Source organism: Callithrix jacchus, chromosome 1, assembly GCF_049354715.1.
Source record: "Callithrix jacchus isolate 240 chromosome 1, calJac240_pri, whole genome shotgun sequence".
Classification (NCBI taxonomy): domain Eukaryota; kingdom Metazoa; phylum Chordata; class Mammalia; order Primates; family Cebidae; genus Callithrix; species Callithrix jacchus.
In genome coordinates this window covers 29186831-29209350 of record NC_133502.1, presented here as the reverse complement: position 1 = coordinate 29209350, position 22520 = coordinate 29186831, and the positions used below count along the sequence as shown (strand labels likewise).

The window sequence follows — 22520 nt, the reverse complement described above, 5'->3', positions numbered from 1 at the left end:
CAGCACAGCCCACCAAGGACCTGCCTCAGGAGGATGCAGAAACAGTTTCTAGGCCTGTGATTTTAGAGAAAACTTGTTCATTTAGAGGTGAAAAGTGTGTGTGTGGTGTTGTGTGGTGTTATATGGTGTCTGGTGTAGTATGTGTTGTGTGTTCTGTGTGGTTTGTGATGTGTGTGGTGTGTGTGCTATGTTAAATGTGATGTGTAGTGTGTGGTATATGTTGTGTGCACTGTGTTGCATGTGGTGTGTGCTCTATGTGCTCTGTGCATGGTGTGTGGTGTGTGTGGTATGAGTTGTATATGTTGTCTGTGCTGTGTGCTGTGTTGTGTGTGCTTTGTGTGTTGTGTGTATTGTATGTGTGTGTGGTATGTGCTCTATTGTGTGTGGTGAGTTGTGTGTGGTGTGTATACTCTGTGTTGCATGTTATGTGTGGTGTGTGGTATGTTGTATGTGCTCTGTGTGGTGTGGTGTGTGTTGTGTTGTTTCATGTGGTGTGTTGTGTGATGTGAGTTGTATGTGGTGTGGTGTGAGTTGTGTGTGGTGTGTGGTACATGCTTTGTGTGGTGTATGTTGTGTGTGTTATGTGTGGTGTGTGCTCTGTGTGTGTGTGTTGTATGTGATGTGAATTGTGTGGTGTGTGTGGTGTGTGCTCTGTGTGGTTTGTGGTGTGTGTGGTGTGAGTTGTGTGTGTGGTATGTGCTGTGTGTTGTGTGTTGTGTGGGGTGTGTGGTGTGTGTGTCAGTTGCATGTGGTGTGTGTAGTACATGCTCTGTGTGGTGTGTTGTGTGTGTGGTATGTGCTCTGTGTGGTGTGTGGTGTGAGTTGTGTGTGGTGTGTGTGGTATGTGCTCTGTGTGGTGTGTTGTGTGTGGTATCTGGTGTATGTGTTGTCAATGGTGTGTGGTGTGTGTGGTACGTGCTCTGTGTGGTGTGTTGTTTTGTGTGTAGTATGTGCTGTGTGGTGTGTGGTGTGTGGTGTGCATGTTGTCAGTTGTATGTGGTGTGTGTGGTATGTGCTCTGTGTGGTGTGTGTGGTGTGTGGTGTGAGTTGTGTGTGTGTTGTGTGGGGTGTGTGGGGTGTGTTGTGTGTGGTATGTGGTGTGTTGTCAGTTGTGTGTGGTGTGTGGTACGTGCTCTGCGTGGTGTGTTGTTTTGTGTGAGGTGTGTGCTGTGTTGCATGTGCTCTGTGTGGTGTGTGTTGTGTGGGGTGTGTGTGTGGGATGTGCTCTGTGTGGTGTGTGTTGTGTGGGGTGTGTTGTATGTGGTATGTGGTGTGTTGTCAGTTGTGTGTGGTATGTGTGGTACGTGCTCTGTGTGGTGTGTGTGGTGTGTGTGGTACGTGCTCTGCATGGTGTGTTGTTTTGTGTGAGGTGTGTGCTGTGTTGCGTGTGCTCTGTGTGGTATGTGGTGTGTGTAGCATGAGTGGAGAGGGAAGTTTGTTGTGTAGGAAGTGGCACTCGCTGAGAGGCAAGACAGCCACTGCACCCACCCATGGGGAGACCCACTGCGAAGCCGTCTGAGTTGAGTTCTGCAGAATGAAATCTTACTTTTTAACGTCGACTCCTTCAGCCCAGGAAACGACAGTGCACACAATGACAGGTGTACTCACAATGTGTCGTGCGGCAAACACGCCGTCCACGATGGCACAGCAGAAGGCGGCCACCACACCAAAGCTGATAAACACTATCGCTGCCACCAGCTGCAATGGAAGAAGAGGTGTGAGGGTCCAGCTCTCAACAGCCCCGCTTTTCAAATGCAGACAGTGCGAAGCCCCAGCTCCAGGTCAGGCTTCTTTCGCAGAAGTATCTCTTCCCACCTCCACCTCCCAGGACTCACAGCCCAGGGCAGCCCCCAGATTCCACCCTGTGGGTCATCCTCATGCATTTATTCCACAACACCCACCCGGGAACCTTCTGCACGGAAGGGTGTCACCATCACCTGGGCCCTCAGCCCACTCCTCTGAGAAGCAACCCTCAGTGCAGGCCATGTGCACAGCTCTAACCTGAGTGCTCATGACACACACACCCGGAGTACAGGCCATGTGCACGGCTCTGACCTGTGTGCTCATCACACACACACCCTGAGTGCAGGACGTCTGCACAGCTCTGATCTGTGTGCTCATCACACACACACACCCTGAGTGCAGGCCGTGTGCACGGCTCTGATCTGTGTGCTCATCACACACACACCCTGAGTGCAGGCCGTGTGCATGGCTCTAATCGCTCATGACACAAACACCCTGAGTGCAGGCCGTGTGCACGGCTCTGACCTGTGTGCTCATGACACACACACCCTGAGTGCAGGCCGTGTGCACGGCTCTGACCTGTGTGCTCATGACACACACACCCTGAGTGCAGGCCGTGTGCACGGCTCTGACCTGTGTGCTCATCACACACACACCCTGAGTGCAGGCCGTGTGCACGGCTCTGACCTGTGTGCTCATCACACACACACCCTGAGTGCAGGCCGTGTGCACGGCTCAGACCTGTGTGCTCATGACACACACACCCTGAGTGCAGGCCGTGTGCACGGCTCTGACCTGTGTGCTCATCACACACACACCCTGAGTGCAGGCCGTGTGCACGGCTCTGACCTGTGTGCTCATGACACACACACCCTGAGTGCAGGCCGTGTGCACGGCTCTGATCTGTGTGCTCATCACACACACACCGAGTGCAGGCCGTGTGCACAGCCTTAAGGTAATTGGTCTTAAGGTAATTGATCAGCTACACACAGTGTTGCACAGCCTGTTTTTCTTACCTATTGGTCCTGGAGCCAGGAATGGTTTATAATGATTTGTATTTAACCAGTTCCCATGGATGGATATTTAAACAGTTGGCAATTTCTTGCCACGATAAACTGCTACAAAACGGGGTTTCCTGTCCCAACCCTGAAAGCTGGCATGGAGTCTCCATCCCCATGGGCCCCGGGGGAGGGGTGCTCTTGTTCTCTTTTAGTGCCTTGCTCCGCACCATGCTGGGCAGAGCGGATCCTCCTGAACAGCCGCTGAAAACTGTGGCTCCGAGTTAGGACCCGCTTGGTTCCTTCCGCAGGGATGAGTTGCCGGCTGGTGAGAGAGGTCCTGGTGACGAGCAGGACCCGTTGGTGACAGCAGGAGGGCCTGCAGCCCAGCACCGTGGTGCAGCTCCAGGGGCACGGACAGCCTGAGTCTGTTCTGACCCATCCTTCACACCAAGCAAGACGGCAGTGCTCGTCCGGACCACTAAGCTCTGGTCACAGCGGAACTGACCAAGCACGGTGGTCTCCTCCTCCGCACGCTCTCAAAGATGCCCAGTGGAGGCACCTCGGCCTTCCTTCTCCCCAGGGAGCCCAGTGTGGAGAGATGAGTTTCATCAACCATGACCCTCCTGTGGAACTGCCATGGCCTCTTCCCCCTGACATCAGTGTGGCCCTGTGTGCCCCCTCTGCCCTGGGCTGCACACCTATTATCACCCACAACCCAGACGGCGGCCAAATCCAGCCCATCTGCCTCAGCTCTAATACCACCCGCTGGATTCGCAGATGGGACACATTTCCAGCAGGCCACATGGCAGCAGAAGGCGGGGGCATGGCGGGCACAAACCTTGCCGGCCATGGGCCCGTGGTGGCCACCTGCCCCTCCCTCTCCTTCCAACCCTCCCCACACCACAGGCCTGCTGGGGGTCCTCCCTGGAAGCTCCATCAGAGCCAGTTCAGGGTGCAACACGCTCCTGGCAAAGCCCCTTTGCAGAGGAAAGTGCAGCTTCTCTTTTAAACAGTGGGCATCCTCACTGTGAATCTGGGTGTTTTTATCCCTCAGCAGAGGAAGAGCTGTCAATCAGTAGCTTCCTGGCGAGTCCATGCTCGAGAGTCACAAATGGCACCTGGTACCACATGTGAGTGCTGAGGCGGTGGGGCTGGCACAGCAGCCAGAGAGCAAGTCCATGAGTCAGTGCACCCTGGGGCGGGTCCCAGATGGACACGGTCCCTGCTTGAGTCACAGAGAGACGGTTCTTCCACCTGCTGGCACCTTTCTTCTAAGGCGACTTTCAGCCACAGCAGATCAGACGAGGTGTTCTTAGAACTCAGTCATTGAGCGTGTGCGCTTCCAAAATACATATTTCAGGTTTGCGAGAAGAGGCAGGTCTGAAAAAAGTCTGGGCAGTTCGTACGAAGCTGAACACCCCTGAGCTTTGGCTCCCAGTGGCTACTCAAGGGGGCGGAGGAAAATGTGGCTGCCAGACCCAGGCCAGCACAAGTTCTCAGGGTGGCTTCAGACCGGAGCCCTTGGCCTCGCACCCCCCACCTCCCCAGGCAGAGCAGAGCAGAGCAGAGCTGCATGCTGAGTGCTTCCGGGGGATTCTCCGAACTGCTGGGCTGGACTCGCCCCTCGTGGTCCTTGGATACCCCTCTGGAAAGGGCGGTGCGAGGCTGACTTACTCACGAGCGTAATGGATGCTCCACATGGCGTGTGCAGCCTGGTGCTGCAGACGCAGATGGGAAGGAAACAGCCACCCTGCTTCCCGAGACACACACATCTGGCATTTTGTCATCAGTTGCCTAAAAGAAAGTTGAGGTGCTCCCAGGAGGAAGCCGTGCAGAAAACCATGGCTGCATCAGCCTGCATCATACCAAACACTTATTTCTATTTGGAATTTCCACCTAACTGCTCTGGTTCGATTGACTAATGACCAATCCCATCGCATGGTGTAGCTGCCCCGTGTGCTGGAGGAACAGACAGACGAGGCAGGTTCCCCCTTGAAGAGTGGACCCCGGCTGATGGCTGCCACAGCCAGAGCATAAACCAGGGCTCTGGGCGTACACAGAGGAAAGGCCCACTTCACCCTGAAAAGAAGGGAAGCCTTGAGCTAGCCCTGGAAGGATCAGAATTTCCTCAAGGGGAGACGAGGAAGGTGCTGGGGGCTGCTCATCGGTGGGTGGGGCAGAGGCCATGTGGTGCAGGGTTGAGGTGAGCTGCAGCCACCGTGTTACTGTCAGAAGGTCGTCAATGCCGAGGACGAGTGGCGGAAGGCAGCACACTCCCCTCCCCTTCCCAGAGAAAAAGTGAAACTTCTGCATACAAGTAAAACGACTATTATGCAGAGCTGTGTAGATAGTGGGCAGAAATGACACCTAACTGAAATTTCCCACAGCCGGTTAGGTCTAAATACGTAAAATGCATTAAAAATGTAACTGTTTGAACAAATACAAAAAAAACACATAGATAGGGCTAAGAGGGCAACATTTGAGGTTTCGCAGTCGGGGCCAGGCTATGGGCCCCTCCACTTTCCCAGAGGAAGAGGAAGGTGGGCCACCAGCAGGCCACGTCCCCAGCTCCGGGGCCTCCTGCAGTTCCAGGGGTTGCTCCTCCCCACAGCGCACTCTTCTCACGGTGCCAGCCTGGATCAGGGGGCCGCACGCCTTGCTCTAGCATTGCGGGGAGAGCACATCACACCCTACCACACCTGCAGAGATGCTTCCAGCGTTAAATGTGAGGACGCAGAGGGGGGTGGCCAGGCACAACTGCTGCTCTTTCCTGCAGAACACCCAGGTTTTCTGTTGGGCACAATTCCCAGCCAACAGAGGGCAGAAGGAAATGAGACTTAAAGAGGAATAAAGTCACTTTAAAGCCTCCAAAGTCCTTTCCCTCAGCACACCCGCTAGTCCACACATCTGTGACGTCATCATCACTACTGGCATTTTGCAGCTGCGCCTCTAAGGACCTGGGGCTGCAAGCACCCTCCCCCCTCCTGGCTGGGCTGACTACCCTCAGAGCCCCTGGTGTCCCCAGGGAGACATCTCTCCACATGGAGTCGCTCCCTCAGATTCCTGAGGGGTCTGTGGCCAGTGTGGTTCCCCCAGATCCATTGGGGCTGCCTCCAGGAAGCCCACGTGCACAGTCAGTGTCTAAATGCCTCTAGGATGTCCATGTGCACAGTAGGACAACACTGGGATGCCCACATTCATGGTCAGTGCTGGGGTGTCCATGTGCAGGGTCAGCAGAGGGCCGGGATGTCCACATGCAGGGTCAGTACAGGGCCGGGTCGTCCACGTGCAGGGTCAGTACAGGGCCGGGGCGTCCACGTACAGGGTCAGTACAGAGCCGGGGTGTCCACGTGCAGGGTCAGTACAGGGCCGGGGCGTCCACGTGCAGGGTCAGTACAGAGCCGGGTTGTCCACGTGCAGGGTCAGTACAGGGCCGGGGCGTCCACGTGCAGGGTCAGTACAGAGCCGGGGTGTCCACGTGCAGGGTCAGTACAGGGCCGGGTCGTCCACATGCAGGGTCAGTACAGGGCCGGGGCGTCCACGTGCAGTGTCAGTACAGAGCCGGGGTGTCCACGTGCAGGGTCAGTACAGGGCTGGGGTGTCCAAGTGCCCAGTCAGTTCAGTGCTGAGTCACAAATCACAGCTGGGAGTGGGGGACCCGCAAGCCTCCCTCTCTGCCCTGCAGTGTTTCGCTTGGAAGGCAGCCCTTGTCAGGTATTAAAAGTGCAGGTGGAAACCCGAAGGCAAAACCAGTGCCTGCATTTAGGGCAACAAACTTCGGGAAAGAGCTCTTAGCCTGGGCACTTTGCCAGTGACAGAGCAAGAGCTTCGCCATCCTGGACAAACACCACGGTTTTAAATTCCTCTTGATTAAAAACCACCTAAATCCAGCCCAAAAAACATCAACCTTACGGCTAATGTCAGCATGACCATAAACCACAAATGACACCTCTGACCAGAAACATTCCAACCCTGCAATAAAACATACACACTCACTCTCTCTCTCTCTCTCTCTCTCTCTCTCTCTGACATGGGACACTAATCCAGCTGACTGGTAAGACCTGCCTCCCCACCCCCCGCTGTCTGGAGGTACCCGGAGTCAGGTCTGCCATCCCAGCTCCCAGAGGACCAGGGGACTAAGTTGGAAGAAACTCTGGGAAGCCCAATCTCTTCTCAGCTTAACTGTCCTCTTTATAAAAGAGGATTCCAGGTCTCTGTCTTTTTTCTGGAGACACCTAGAACAAAAACAGACACCCTCAGCCCGCTCTAACCAGCCCACATGGGAGCCAAACAATTCCACATTCCCACGTCCTCCCTGCTCGACCATCTGCTTCACAACCTCGCCAATCTTGGCTTACAGGGGAGCCTAATGCCAAAGCGTTTAGGTTTTCATTGTAACACAGCCTGGCACCAGTGCAAACTAGATAATGACAGCCAATGGCCCAAAACCAGAAACTTTGACTCAAATTCTCAGGGACCTTGACAACTTTATAACCAGGAACAGCAAATGGCAAGAGGTTCCCTATATTCAGGCTTTCTTCTGCCCTCCCCACGTCAAGCTTGCACCCCTCATGAAATCCTTGTTGATGAAAACCTCCCCAGGTCTCTCCTTCCTCTGAAACCCCTTTGACCCTGCAGATGAACCCCCTGCATCTGCTCCTCACCACCCAAACCCTTCACCCTGTTGGTCCCTCCTGCCCCCAAGCCTCTAGCCCCAAACCCCAACCCTCCTCCTTCTCCACCTGTCACCTGTTCAAAAACTACTCCAGCTGTTCAAAACCTGCACCTCTGCCATTCTCCCTCCCCAGCAAGTGGCTGGAGCTGAAGGCGTTGCTCGAGTTCGAGTCCCTTTCTCCGTATCTGGTTTGTCGAAGATCCAGCAGCGCCTGGAACACTTCTCTGAAAATCCCTCTCATCATCACAGGGAATTCCTGCACATACCCGACCCTTTAATTTAACTTGGCATGACATTTATATAATTCTAACTTCCACCCTCACTCCTAACAAAAGGAGCACATCTGGCCTTCCGCTGAAACACACGCAGATGAACTCCACAATCAGACCCCTTTATAAAATCAGCAGCCAAGGATGCAGCCCCCGTAGAGACCCAGACGGGACTTACCAGCGGGAGACGCTGGCATCAGGCAAAGAGGCCGCATGATCCCTTGTCTCATCGAGGGCAGGGACAAAAATGCCTATGAGGCAGATAATTATGAAAAGCTTGAGAAATTACACAAGAGCCCCAGGAAAATCCTGCCCTTTTCATGTCTCGCCGAAGCTATGCAAAAATATACCAATTTGGATGCAGAATCTAGAGATCAAACTTTTCTCCACCTCCAGTTTATTTCCCAATCCACCCAAGACACCCAGAAAAATTACCAACATTAGAGGAAGGTCCCCAGACATCTCAGTGGGACCTCCTAAACGCAGCCTTCCACATCTTTACCAACAGAAACGAGGAACAAAATTTTCAAAAAGACAAACATCTCCGTCTAAGATGCCACATGCTTGCCTGTGCCGTCCAAAAGTCAGTTACACAAAACCCTCCCGATAACCCAACAGAAGACTCTCCCATCTCTCTGGGACTCCGTTTCTGATGTGGCAACCCTGGGCACTGGGCAAAGGTTTGTCCTAACGCTGGGCCCCCACCAAACTGTGCCCAACCTGTGGTCTTTGGGGACACTGAAAAACAGCCCCCAATGGGGACACCTTCCCCATTCAGGTACGGCTCACAATGGAGCTCCCCAACCATCACAGGAGGAAATCTCTTCACTGCTGGCACTGACCACGGAGGACTGAGGGTGCCAGGACGCTCCCCCCAGTCCGGTGAGTCCACTGAACCAAGGTAATTGGGACGGTATCTGGCAGGTTCAAATCAAGATGGAGTCAGTTAGTCAGATCGTTTTCACTGTCTCAGTTGTAATTCTGCAATGGCGGCTTCAAAACTTTCAATGACTATCACAGTTTACATAAATAATCTAGGCAAATGATTAAACAGATAAATATGACGGGACAAATGCCTGTAAACAAACTTGTCATTTGGAATCTGAAGTTACATTTAATTAAACCACAGCTGTTTCATTATTTAGGTATTTTCCAATAAAAATATTATAGGAAAACGTTCTTTCTAAAAGTTGTGTCCTTTTTAAAGGGTAAATAATTTGTGTCTAATTGAAAGCTTATTTAAAGGTTACATAGAAAACAACGTGAACGAAACTAGGAAATAAGAGAGGCATAAAGAAAGTTATAAATATAAAAAGAGTTTTAAAGACTAATGGTAAAAAAGAAAATCTCCAAATATGTAAACATTTGATCTAAATTATGCAGGTCAAACATTAGGTTTGTTAAATGCTTTAGGTCATAAACTGCTTCTTTGACTTAAAATTATTTAATTTATTTTGGAGTGTTCAATTCTAGACAAGGCCTGGGGACATCTGAAATTCGCCAAGCCCCTAGCTATGAGATTCTATATGAGAAGGGCTCTTGTAGGATAAATTCTTGTCCTAAAGTAAAATAACTGGTTGGTTGAAGAGAGGGAGGTTTGGGACAAGTCAGAAAGTCAAGGTGTGTCATAGCTTGTCTGTGCTGTCATGGAAGAATTTAGAAAACGGAATGTATGCAAGAAATGTTGTATAATTTAAAGGTGATGAGGCTTCCTAAACACTTTATAAAATGTCACTATGACTCTTAGCTGCACAACGTGCCTGCTTTGCAGCTAGGTAAGGCCTGGGACCCCTGGATTAGGAGCTGAAATGAGTCAGGCAGTACCCACACTGCCGTCTGGGTCCCAGGCTCCACCCCAGTACACCATTAAAATCCCAGACTTACCAAGGTTTTCAGCAAAGGTAAAGGTTGCTAAGAGTTACCAGAGTAACGTGTGTTTAAGACAACTGAAGAAACAGTTTACACGCAAGGTGTGTAAGGAAATAAAACATGCTTTTGGTAAAAAGATTATAAGGAGGCATGAGAATGTGAATTTTTGCCTAGATTAAAAGGCTAAAGGTTTTAAGTTGGATAAAATAAAAATGAAGGTTTGAGCAAGGCGGGAAATGTTGACTGTGAAGGAAATTCTGTGTGAAAACACGCTGGCTAACGTTAAAGGGATATCCTCCAACTTTTCAGTAAATGAGGCATTAAAATCAAAGCACAATGGGTTTCTCTTAGGGTGTTAACCTGCTCTTTTACAAAAATCGTCAAGAGTTATAAAAGGTCCATAGAAATCTTACCTTATGGTCAAACATTAAAATTGGGCAAATAAGCTTTGATTAAGAATTGGATCTAACATTAATATTACAGTAACGTAAAGGTGAAATCTGGCTTATTCTGTATAAAAATAACCAGGAAGCATTAGTCAAATATGAAATGGTGTTTGGCTTTCTTTAGGCTAAATTTGTATAAATATGTTCCAAGGTTATGGGAGACACCTCTAATTCGGATATATTTAGCATATGTTATCAGTAATGACTATAATTGCTATGTTAAAATTATTGTGTGCCACAGGCAACAGATTTCCTTGTCAATTGTGTCCTTTTTTTTTTTTTTGAGATGGAGTTTTGCTTTTGTCACCCCGGCTGGAGTCCAGTGATGCGATCTCAGCTCACTACAACCTCCATCTCCCGGGTTCAGGCGATCCTCCTGCCTCGGCCTCCAGAGTAGCTGGGATTACAGGAGCCTGACACCACAATCAGCTAATTTTTATGTTTTTAGTAGAGACGGGGTTTCGCCATCTTGGGCAGGCTGGTCTTGAACTCTGGACCTCAGGTCATTTGCCTGCCTTGGCCTCCCAAAGTGCTGGGAGTACAGGCGTGAGCCCCTGCACCCAGCCTCAATTGTGTCTTAACTATGGCTACCCTAAAACTTGTGGTTTTTTTTTTTTTGAGACGGAGCTTCTCTCTTGTTACCCAGGCTGGAGTGCAATGGCGCGATCTCGGCTCACCGCAACCTCCACCTCCTGGGTTCAGGCAATTCTCCTGCCTCAGCCTCCTGAATAGCTGGGATTACAGGCACGTGCCACCATGCCCAGCTAATTTTTTGTATTTTGAGTAGAGACAGGGTTTCACCGTGTTGACCAGGATGGTCTCAATCTCTTGACCTCGTGATCCACCCGCCTCGGCCTCCCAAAGTGCTGGGATTACAGGCATGAGCCACCGCGCCCGGCCCCCCAAAAACTTTCTGTCATTCGAAAGCAACGTTGTCTTGTTTCGGTGCTCATTAGAAGGCAGTTTTTGAATCAGCTACGAAGCTCTGACGGGTGCTCTTGAATGCAAGTTTCTGATAACTTTTGTGACAGCAGAATAGAGGGAAAACGTTCAGGACTCCTGAAGAGCTAAAATGTTCATGAGCATCAAGCAGGACAGGAATTAGCTCCATGAACTGAACTGATGGGACACTGGGGTGATCTTTTTGACACTCCATTTGCTTAAAATGTGGCCAATCTTTTGTTTTGCTTTTCAGAGATAAAACTTTTCTTTTGAGCTGTTGGCGGCTCTTAACAATTTAGTATATTCCCATGAACAAATTTGGAGCATATTTCTCTCTTCCTGGTTTTCTCCGGAATTTGGAAGCTCTCTGCGCATATTCGTAAGTTGTGGCGATACAGTGATTTGCATAAGTGCAATGAGAACCCGTGTCTTTTGTAACAGGCACAACTGGAGACACCTGTCATTTCACTGAGGCTTTGATTGGAAGGTTGTGCTTTCCTTCCGGAATCGAGCACGACTTAAGCCAAGAAAGCCCTTAGAGCCGGGCCTCGCATTCTGTGCACACTGTCCCCTGTGCAGGTTCTGACCTGTGGTATGTAAAAATGTCGCTTTCTGACAGCCGGGAACCCCAGATTATCCTGGGACCTCAAGAAGACTGGAATGTACCCAACTCATAGATATCTGATGGTAAATTCCACGGCTGGGCTCAGCTTTAAAAAGCCTTATCTCCGGTTCCTTCTATAAAACAAAGATCCATCAAAGACAATTTAAAAGACCGGTGTGAAAAACAATCATTCTTGCTCTCTGTGCACAAGTAATTAGGCCAAATATAATAAAGCAAACCAGTCCTACCATCATTTGTCTTAATAAAAATGGAAAACTGGGGAGAGAAAATTATGTTTCAAAAACTATAGCACACCTAGTAGTGTTAAATTCTAGTCTTGCCTGATGATTTTCAATTTTTATTATTTTCTACAGTTTGGATTAAATTCTAATTTTTCTGGCTACAAGTCTCCAAAATAATGTTTTCGATTTTTCCTTTTTCTGCACTTTTCTAACTGGAAATCACTGAAACCTAAGCTGTGCTTTCTTAAAGTCCCATAAGCCGAAGACTAGATGTTTCAGCAGACGCTGCCTCTCAGGCCCTGAAACAGAGACTGCTGCCAGAACAAATCACCCTCTTCCACCCCAGTGCTGCGTTCGGTGCCCCAAAATGGTGACTCTCTCGGCAGGAAGTGGCCAGAAAGAACACACTGCCCCCCGTCATTTTACAACTCTAGGATCTGGATTAACGACAGAAGCATCACCATCTTGGACAAACACCACCATTTTAAGCTCCCCTTGATTAAAAACCACCAAAATCCAGCCCAAAAAACAGCATCAACCTAATGCCTAATGTCAGCATGACCATAAACCACAAATGACACCTTGAACCGAAAACATGCCAACACCGAGATAAACTCCCCTTGGACCGAAACATTCCAACCCTGCCATAAAACTCCCTTCCACCCAAAAACATCCTGAACCTGCCATAAGCTCCCCCTCCCTAAACCCTTAAATACACCTAGTCTGTAAGAGAGAACACTCCTGACCAGAAGCCCCTCTCAGGCTTATTCTCCAAAATAACCGTCTCTGACTGTTGAGCTGCTTTTCTTTCTTCTTTCTTCAACTCTTGCAGCCAGTGGCCAGGAGTGAGCATTTGTGGTGTTTCTCTGTGGTCAGCGGAGGCCCTGACTCAGCTATAAAAAGATCAACAAAAACCTAATGCCAGGTTCTTGAGGCAGCTGAGTGAAATTGGGACTCAACCCAGGAGAAGAGGCCGTGGTGTCACAGGTGATCATCATCCCAGCGTTACAGCAGGTGAAATGGAGACTCGGCTCGTGAGAAGATGCCACAGGTGATCACATCACATCATCACAGCAGGTGGAATCGGGACTCACCTGGAGAGATGATGCCTTGGCACCACAGGTGATCATTGTCACATCATTCCAGCAGGTAAAATCAGGACTCAGTTCCCAAGAGAAGATGCCGCAGCACCACAGAGGATCATGGTCACATCGTTACAGCAGGTGATGCTGTAGCTTGTCGCAGACCCAGCTACACATAGGCAGGTTCGGATTCTCATCTTGGTGGGAAATTACACACTGAAGCTAAATATCCCCTTTCCATGCCTTGCATCTCCACCCCTGCCCAGAATCACTAGATTCCTGTTCAGCCGGCACTTCATACTGCCCAGTTCTGCCAGACGGAAACACGCCCGTCCCGCCCTGATCCCACCGGAGTGTGGCTGTTCCAAGGCTTCCTCCACAGGAACACATCCCATCCACAACTCCTGACAAGCTCAGGGATAGCCTTGTGCTGTCCACACCCTCGGGCCCTCCACCCTGGCACAGGCAGCTGTGGGCCCCTCTCTGTGGCCCTGACCAGCCCTGATCATTCCGCAGTCATCCAGGAAACCCCCAGAGACCATGAAACCCTGCCCAGCACCACCCAGGTTGGTTACTGTTAGCAGTGGCTTCAGGCGGTGAATGACTGAGTCGGCCAAGGAGGAGGCACTGGGGGGAGGCAGAGCCACTGCGCCCACCCGGGAAGGCTCTGTCTGAGGCCAGGCTGTGCACGGCAAGGGCAGTGGCAGGAAGCACTGCCCTCATTTCCCCCATGACCTGGGGAGACGGCTCCTCCCCCTCCTTTGAGGGAACCCGGCGATTCCCCTCCCAAGACCACCCTCCCATTCGGTAGAGCCCCATAGACTGGGCAGGAGCTGTTCTAGGTGCTGAAGACACACGCATCCCACACACCATGGTCCCCACCTTCCAGGCTGACTGCAGAGTCAGCACAGTGCCGGGCGAGCTGCCCCCAGAGACAGAGCCAGATCCCGGGCCACGGCACCTCCCCTCGGCCCCACAGCAGCCTGGGGTGCGCATTGACGGTGGAGCCGGCAGCCTCAGCCACTGTCCAGCCCTGCACTGGGGAGCCCCGCAGGTGCTCAACCTGGCTTGACAGGCATGATGACCTCACCCAGGTTATACAGCTGGCAAGAGGCTGAATCTGGGTTCAAATCCAGGTGTGCTGGGTGGAAAGAGGAGGGGCAGAGAGACAGAGAGGGAGTCAGAGAAAGAGAGACAGAGGGAGACACACAGAGAGATAGGGAGACAGAGACAGAGATAGAGAGGGAAACATGCAGAGAGACAGAGAGATAGAGGCAGAGGGGGAGACAGAGAGAGTCAGAGACAGAGAGAGAGTCAGAGACAGAGACAGAGAGACAGAGAGGGAGTCAGAGACAGAGACAGGGAGACAGAGAGGGAGTCAGAGAAAGAGAGACAGAGGGAGACACACAGAGAGATGGGGAGACAGAGACAGAGATAGAGAGGGAAACATGCAGAGAGACAGAGAGATAGAGGCAGAGGGGGAGACAGAGAGAGTCAGAGACAGAGAGAGAGTCAGAGACAGAGACAGAGAGACAGAGAGGGAGTCAGAGACAGAGACAGGGAGACAGAGAGGGAGTCAGAGAAAGAGAGACAGAGGGAGACACACAGAGAGATGGGGAGACAGAGACAGAGATAGAGAGGGAAACAGATGCAGAGAGACAGAGAGATAGAGGCAGAGGGGGAGACAGAGAGAGAGTCAGAGACAGAGACAGGGAGAGAGAGGGAGTCAGAGAAAGAGAGACAGAGGGAGACACACAGAGATGGGGAGACAGAGACAGAGATAGAGAGGGAAACAGATGCAGAGAGACAGAGAGATAGAGGCAGAGGGGGAGACAGAGAGAGAGTCAGAGACAGAGACAGAGAGAGAGTCAGAGACAGAGACAGGGAGACAGAGAGGGAGTCAGAGGGAGACAGAGATGCCCGAGTGTGCCCGCATCTTCTAACAGCCGCTGAGGCTCCAGGACATGTAACTCCCTGTGAAGTGGACACAGAGACTGATCTGGCTGTGGCTTTCCATGAGGAATTCCAGGGCCTGTCCAAAAATATCTGGGTCCATGCAGATATTCGGACCCAGCCAGAAAACAAGCTGGATTTTCCAAACAAGCAGGTGTGGATGCAGCTTATATGGTGGCAAAAATAGAAATTCCAGGTGTTGGTTTCAGACGGAACACTTGGCCAGCAGACAGCACAGCGCCTGTGGCTCTAGGCAGATCCCCTAACCTGTAATCAATGCAGCCGTAGGCATTGGCTCCTAGGACCCTCGGGTGAGTGTCAGGGATGCTCAGTGTGGGTGTGGGTATGGTCTGCTGCAGGACGAGAGGAGCTTTTCCTGCTCACCAGGCATCAGCACCACTGACTCACATCAGGGGAAGACTGAGGTGGGAACAGGTCACCTGTGCCTGCTGTGCCGGGAAGCTCCAAGTCGGCTCCCCCTCCGAGTGTCACACTCACCCCGCATGTCCCGGAGGCTGCACCCCAGCCCCAGGAGTGCCCAGAGAGGCAAGGGTACTCGGACAGCAGAGAACACGGGCGTCTGACAGGAGGCCTGCTAGGGCCCAGCCCTGCTATGGCTGTGGGAGGAGCCGGCAGCTCTGAGGCGGGGCCACGTGTGCAGCCTACAGCTCGACCAGCAGCGGGGGTTGGGGGTCAGGCTCCAGCCTGTCTGGGCTCAACATGGCCATCGGCAGATGCCACAGGAAGCAGATGCCACCGAAGAAGAGAGGCACGTTTAAGAAATCAGTGCCACCAGGTCGGCCCTGAGTGGTAGGTGCACAATCCTGCAGGCCTCCAATCTCAGGGGCCAAAAAACTGGGACAAGGTTGATTTTCCTGTAACTTCGTCTAGTTCCTGTGACACATGTCCCGGCAGCCAGAAAAGAAGGCCGGGCTGGTGGCTCCCAAGTCTCTCCACGCCTCTGCCCTTGTGCCAGCTGCCCACTCTTCTCCCAAAATTAACCCAAGTCTGGAGGGTTCGGGTGGCAGCATCTTTGAGCAGAGACTGGGGGGCAGGACAGGGTCCTCTTTGACCTTCACCCTGTCCCCTGCAGGTGTGGCCTGAGGCATTTGCATGGAGGAGGTGTGAACTGGTGTTTTGGGCAGGTCCTACCACGTTTCGGGAGGGGTGGCCCAGAGGACTCAGCCTCGGCCCGCAGGCCGCACATGGCTGCACACAGAGACCACTGGGAAAGTCTGACTCGAGCCACCTGTGGGAACGCAGGGGTCCCTGGGCGGGGACGTGGGACCACTGGCCTCAGAGAAACACACACACCCCAGCGTGTGCCTGACAGGCACAGAGAGCTGGGGCCCCACTAGGGCCCCACGAGCTCGGGGGAAAGAGGCCTCAGTGGTGAGGCTGTGGGTCCAGAGCCAACCCCAAGCTAGGTTCCAGAAAGTGTGGGCACCTGTGCCCACGTCCCACCTGTGCCTGTGTGTCGCTTGTGCCCGCCCTCTGCCTATGCTCCACTCCCTAGTGATTCCCCAGGCTTGGGTGAGGTGGTGGGATTGAGAGTTGGATGGCACATGGATGGGGCCCACCTGACGCCCACCCTCCAGCACACCCAGCTCTTGTGGGACCTACCCAGGGCCGTGGGACCTTGGCTCTTGCCCTGGGCAACTCACGGTGTCCTCACCAGTGACCTGCAGAGCCACCCAGCACTGCCATCCAGGGATATCGGAAATCCACATCCTCCACCAGCCCCACCCAAAGTGGCGAAGACCCTCACAGCTTCCACAGGAGAAGGCACAGGGCCGGATGCCCCAGGAAGGCTGATGTGGCTTCCAGAACAGCAAGGCCCTGAGCAGAAGCTAACAGGGGTGGGCACAAGGAAGGCGTCCGAGACCCCACCCTCCCACACTTAGAGCAATGGAGAAAACAGGCTCAGTCCAGACCAAAGACCTGTGTGTGGTATGTGTAGTATATGTATTGTGTGTTGTGTGTAACACATGTGATGTGTATTGTGTGGTGTGTATTGTGTGATGTGTGTGTCATGTGTGGTGTGTATTGTATGGAGTGTGTGTTGTGTATTGTGTGGTGTCTGTGTTATGTATAGTGTATGTTGTGTGTTATGTGGTGTGTGCCATGTGTGTTGTGTGTGGTATATCTGGTGTGTATTGTGTGGTGTGTGTTGTGTGTGGCGTGTGTAACGTGTTATGTATAGTATATGTGGTGTATATTGTATGGTGTGTGTGGTGTGTGGCATGTATTGTGTTTAGTGTGTGTTGTGTATTGTGTGGTGTGTGCAGTGTGTATTGTGTGGTGTGTGGTGTGTGTAGTGTGTGGTGTGTATTGTGTGATGTATGTTGTGCAGTGTGTCATGTGTGTTGTGTTGTGTGTGGTGTATGTGGTGTGTATTGTGTGGTGTATATAGTGTGTTGTGTATCGTGTGTGGTGTGTGGCATGCATGTGTTTTGTATTGTGTGGAGTGTGTCATGTGTGTGTCTGTGTGTGTGCATGTACATGGGGCATAGGAGAATTGCCAGTTAACTGGCTTTATGCCCTTCCCTTTCCCATCCCTGTGGCACTGTGCCAGGTTACAGAGCTCTTCCTGAAATCAATGATTCATATGTCTGTTTGGGTAAGGAGCAAACGGTAACTCATTCATCAGTGGAAAAATATCTAAAGCTGATGTGATTTGGGGCATTCTTGAGATGTCACTGGAGGCTAACATGATAATGGGCAGGGATAATGGTGAAGCCATTTCTAACGATCAGATTCCAGCCCTTAAGTGAACAGAGTGAAATCTTTACAAATGAGATGACATCATGTCTGGAATTTGCTTCTAAACAACATAAGAAGGTGGGAATGAACAGGACATGATGGAGTTGGGTGGGGCACTGAGGGTTCATTACGTGATTCTCTCCACCCTTATATGAGCTTAAAGTTTCTGTGTAAAAATCAAAAATAAAAAGGAATTGAGAAAAAGTGTTCATGTGCATCTGTGCGCATTTGAAATGCACTCATTCTCTCTGCAGCTGACGTTCACAGCCTGCCATCCATGCCTTTTGAAGTGACTTGAAAGTTCTGACATCATGCACTTAAAATGGGTGTATAACGATGGCCACTACTTTCTGGAAACCTGTCATGGACAAGACATTCTCAGGTGCATTGGCTCCAATGTTCCCGACCACCATGCTAATGAAGCAACTGAGGCTGAAAATGCTTCAGGAAGGTTCCGAGGATCACACAGCACTCATGGGCATCCAGGTCTCAGCTATCACAAATACTAAATTAATGTGAGATTGTAAAATGTGCGTTCACCATGCAACATTAGCCCAGAAGAACGCCTCCCCTGAAAAGGCAGAAATGAGCTTGCACAGGCATTAGACACCCCCTCAGAGCTCCGGTCTGGGGCATCTGGGTGCCCTCCTCACCTGGGTGCGGGAAAGCCCACGGAAAGCTGAACACCACTTGGCTCTGGCAGTTCCTGTCACTTTTGGGTCTCTATTCTGTTATTCCAGGACCCATGTGCTTTTACTAAAGCCATAGAAATGGTCCCCCTGCATCCAGACTGGAAAGGAAGAAGCAAGTGTGTCGGTAACCCCGCCATATAGGCACCGAGGAATGAGAGCTAAGCGGAACCCTGGCAGAGTTAGGGCCTGAGGAAGATCTCACTTTATAGTGTTACTACTCAGCTATTTCCTTTATGTAATCCTTTACATAATCATATATTAGTTTATAGAAATAGGGTTGATGAATCCCTTTATATAATCCTCTATATATAATCATATAATAGTTGATAGTATGAGTGCCTAAAGAATATTTCCCTACATATATACCTATAATTATATCTTAGTTCATAATCGGAGGAATGCCTGGAGTGGACACAGTACAGAGCACGAATTAAGGAATAAGCAGCTTATCATCGGAGGAATGCCTAGAGCAGACACAGCGCAGAGCATGATTTAAGGGAAAAACAGTTATGCCAGGACAAGAATCCATGGCCCAGGCAGCAGCGTTCAGTAACATAGATACCCGCTGTATGGCAGGCTTGGGGCGAGAGCCACTCCTCCTGATAAAGGAGTTCTAGGACCTTGCTCCAGTTCTTATGGAAGGCCGCCCTCAGACCGGCAATCCACCTTGTGACTGTGAACTTTATCAGCTTTTGCTGCTGTGCTGCTCGAAAAGCATCTTCCCATAGAACCCATTGGAAGCTGCCAGCAGGTGGCGGTAACCCTGACGGCTCTGTCACTGCTGTGTGACTTAAAGCATCCTCCTATAAATCTTCTTAGAAGTAGTTTCCCATAGATAGAAGTATTGCACACTGCACCCTCTTCACTGCACAGGGCCCACCTTCAAGCCTCGGTGACTTAATGGGGGTGGACCCCTTACTGCACACAGCCTTTGCCTTTGTGGGAACGGGCCCCTTGCTGTGCACTGTCCATCTCCTGGCCTAGGTGGCCTAATGGGGGTGGACCCCATGTTTTATTGCTCACGACCCTATCACTGTCCTTAAAGATGACTTCACTCACTGCCCTGCCCCCTAACCTATGCACAACAAATACTCATGCTTCTGGACATTCGGGGCCTCGCCTGACTCTGCTTATAGGTGGCGTGGCCCCCCGAGCCTCGCTGCGTTTGTACTTCTGTGTCCTGTCTCTATTTCCCGGATCCTGCGCCTCAGCACAGCATAAGGGTCACCCCACGACCCTGTGGGGCCCTCAGCCCTACAAAAGTGTTTCTAGTTGTGAAGACATGCTCTAGTAGATACAAAATCCTAAGAATTCATTTTTTAAAAACTGCTAGAACAAAGAAACGAGTTCTGCAGGGTTGCAGGATATTAGATCAATATACAAAGTCAACTGTGTTTGCAAACACTTGCAATGGACAACCCAAAAGTTAAATTCAATTCCACTTGAAATAGCCTCAAAAAGAATAAAGTACTTAAGAATAAGTTTAATTTGGTAAGTACTTAATTTAATAACTAGTGAAGAATAAGTAAATTTGATACAAAACATAGTTTTTAGAGTTTTTAGAGATACAACTTATAACTCTAAAAACTATAAAACATTGTTTTTAAAAATTATAGAAGGTCTAAAGAACTGGGCAAGCATTCTATGTTCATGGACTGGCACACAACATTCAGATGGTAACCCTCCCTACACTGAGCTACAGATTCAAAACATCCCTACCAGAACCCCAGCTGGCTTCCTTGTAGAAATTGACCAGTTGATTCTAAAATTCATGTGGAATTGCTAAAATAATCCTGAAAAAGAAGAAGAAAGCTGGAGGACTCACAGCCCTTATTTCAAACTTACTATGAAGTCACAGAAATCAAGACTCTGTGGTACTGGCGCAGTGCAGACATATAGATTAATGGAATATAATTAAAAGTCTACAAATAAACCCATGTAGCTATGGCCAATTAATTTTCAACAAGGGTGTCAAGACCATTCAATGAGAAAAGAACAGTCTTTTCAGCAAATGATGCTTGGACAACTGGATGTCCTCATGCAAATGCATGAACGTGGTCCCCTACCTCACATCACAAAGAAAGTTAATTCAAGGTGGATCACAGAACCAAATGGAAGAGTTAAAACTATAAAACTCTTCTAGAAAAATCTAGGGGTAAATATTCATGTACTTACCTTTGCAAAGGATTCTTAGATAAGACACCAAAAGCATGAACAACAAAAGAAAAGATAGATTAATTGGAGTTCATCAAAATTAAAACCTTTTGTGTGCCAAAGGACACCATCAGGAAAGTGAAGAGGCAACTGCAGAATGAGGAAGTACTTGCCAATCACGTATCTGAGAAGGCCCTTGTGTCTAGAATGCGTGAACAACGGACAACTCCACAGGAAGAGGCAACAGTGTAAAAACAAGCAAAGGAAATGGAACGGTCATTTCTCCAAGAACGTATGCAAATGGCCGACAGGCACCTGAGGAGATACTCAACGTCACTGATCATCAGAGAAATGCAATCAAAACCGCGATGGACACCACTTAACGCTCGTCGGATGACTAGAGTCAAAACCAGACAGCAGCAAGTGCTGGTGAGGGAGTGGAGGAACTGGAGCCCTCATGCCTGTCTGTGGGAATGTTAACATGGGGCAGCCACTTTGGAAAACAGTCCGGCAGTTCCTCAAACGATTAAACAGGATTGCTGTATGACCCAGCAATTCATTCCTAGGGACATGCCCGAAAGAAATGAAAACACGTGTTCACACTGAAACCTATGCACAGACGTTCACAGCAGCCAAAGGGTGGAAACAGCCATAATGTCCATTACCCGGTGAATGGATAAGCGTGGCCCGTCCATACAGTGGATTATTATTCAGCCACAGAAAGCAAGGAAATTCGGAAAAAGCTTAAAGATATGATGCACAGTGCCAGACACCAGACACGGAGACTGCATATTACTCCTTACTCCTGCCACACACAAGCACAGATACCAGACACGGAGACCACATATTACTCCTTACTCCCACCCACGCAAGCCCAGACACCAGACACGGAGACTGTATATTACTCCTTACTCCCACCCACGCAAGCCCAGAGTCGGAATCCACAGAAACAGGAAGTTGATTCCTGGTCACTTAGGCTGGGTAGGTAGGGGGCTAACAGATGGGGTGCGTTTCTTGCTGAGGTGATTCATGTTTTTAACACTGGCTGTGCTGACGGTTCACATATATTGAATACACTAAAAAACATTGAATTGTGCACTTTAAATGGGTGTTTTATGGAATGTAGACTATATCTCATGGAAGCCTTTTTTTTACAGGAAAGAGAAATAGACCCACACTGCCCACCTATCCTGTGCATCGCCAAAGCCCAGCTTCACACCCAGCGTCTGCCTTCGAGAGGCCTTCCAACTGCAGGCCCACCAAGCCCCACAGGCCCCGAACAGATGCTGTCTAGAGACCATCACAGGGGAAACTGGCTCCCAAAGGTGGCCTCTATTTCCAACGCCATTCTGCAGACATGAGGTCTTTGCCCACCTTGCTCAGCTGTGATGCCCACCCTCAGGAGCCAACAATGGGAGGTGGCTGGGAGAGGAGATGCCAGGCCTATCTCTCCATCTCTTTGCAACTGCTGGCCGAGAATGGCATCTCACCCTGCAGTGCACACTGTATCCAATACGCAGAACAGAACATTTTGCTTCACCAGAATCCAGTCTGTGCAGCCACCCCTTCAACCCTCCAGGGACATCCCACCCTCATACGATCAGCCTCCATCTGCCCCAGGTTCAGCTTCCGAGGCAGCAGAAGCAGTTTGCTGGGTCCCGTGCAGGGTGATGTGGTTTGCCTGTGTCCTTACCCAAAGTCTCATGTGTTGTGGGAGAGACCTGGTGGGAGGCACCTGAATCATGGGGGCAGGTTTTTCCCATGCTGTTCTTATGATAGTGAGTCTCATGAGATCTGATGGGTGTTATAAGGGGGAGTTCCCCTGCACAAGCTCTCACCCTCTTGCCTGCTGCCCTCCATGTAAGATGTGACTTGCCCCTCCTTGCCTTCTGCCATAATTGTGAGGCTTCCCCAGCCACGTGGCACTGTAAGTCCAATTAAACCTCTTTCTTTTGTAAATTACCCACTCCTGGATATGTCTTTATCAGCAGCATGGAAACAGACGAATACAAGGAATTCCGAGAGTACACGCTGCGACCCAGCCATCTCACCCTCCCTCTTGGCCTGGAAACCAGGAACAGGCAG

At 50.5% G+C, this 22520-nt stretch overlaps 1 protein-coding gene and 1 long non-coding RNA gene across 15 annotated transcripts in view; one reads left to right on the top strand and one right to left on the bottom strand.

Annotated features, from left to right (window-relative positions):
• TMEM255B (transmembrane protein 255B) overlaps positions 1-22520 on the bottom strand; it is a 51033-nt gene that overhangs the window by 17604 nt on the left and 10909 nt on the right. For all 13 annotated transcript variants that reach the window (XM_078347534.1, XM_035294874.3, XM_035294880.3 and 10 more), the window contains one exon: positions 1609-1698. In XM_078347534.1, coding sequence (XP_078203660.1) covers positions 1609-1698 — 90 coding nt within the window. The remainder of the gene's footprint in view (positions 1-1608; positions 1699-22520) is intronic.
• Positions 8522-17898, top strand: LOC118152768 (uncharacterized). 2 transcript variants are annotated; one of them, XR_013525628.1, is made up of 3 exons: positions 8522-8570; positions 12624-12842; positions 12938-17898. It is a non-coding gene; the product is annotated as an uncharacterized LOC118152768 (long non-coding RNA). The 2 variants fall into 2 exon arrangements; XR_004741584.3 differs by having other exon boundaries at positions 8522-8589.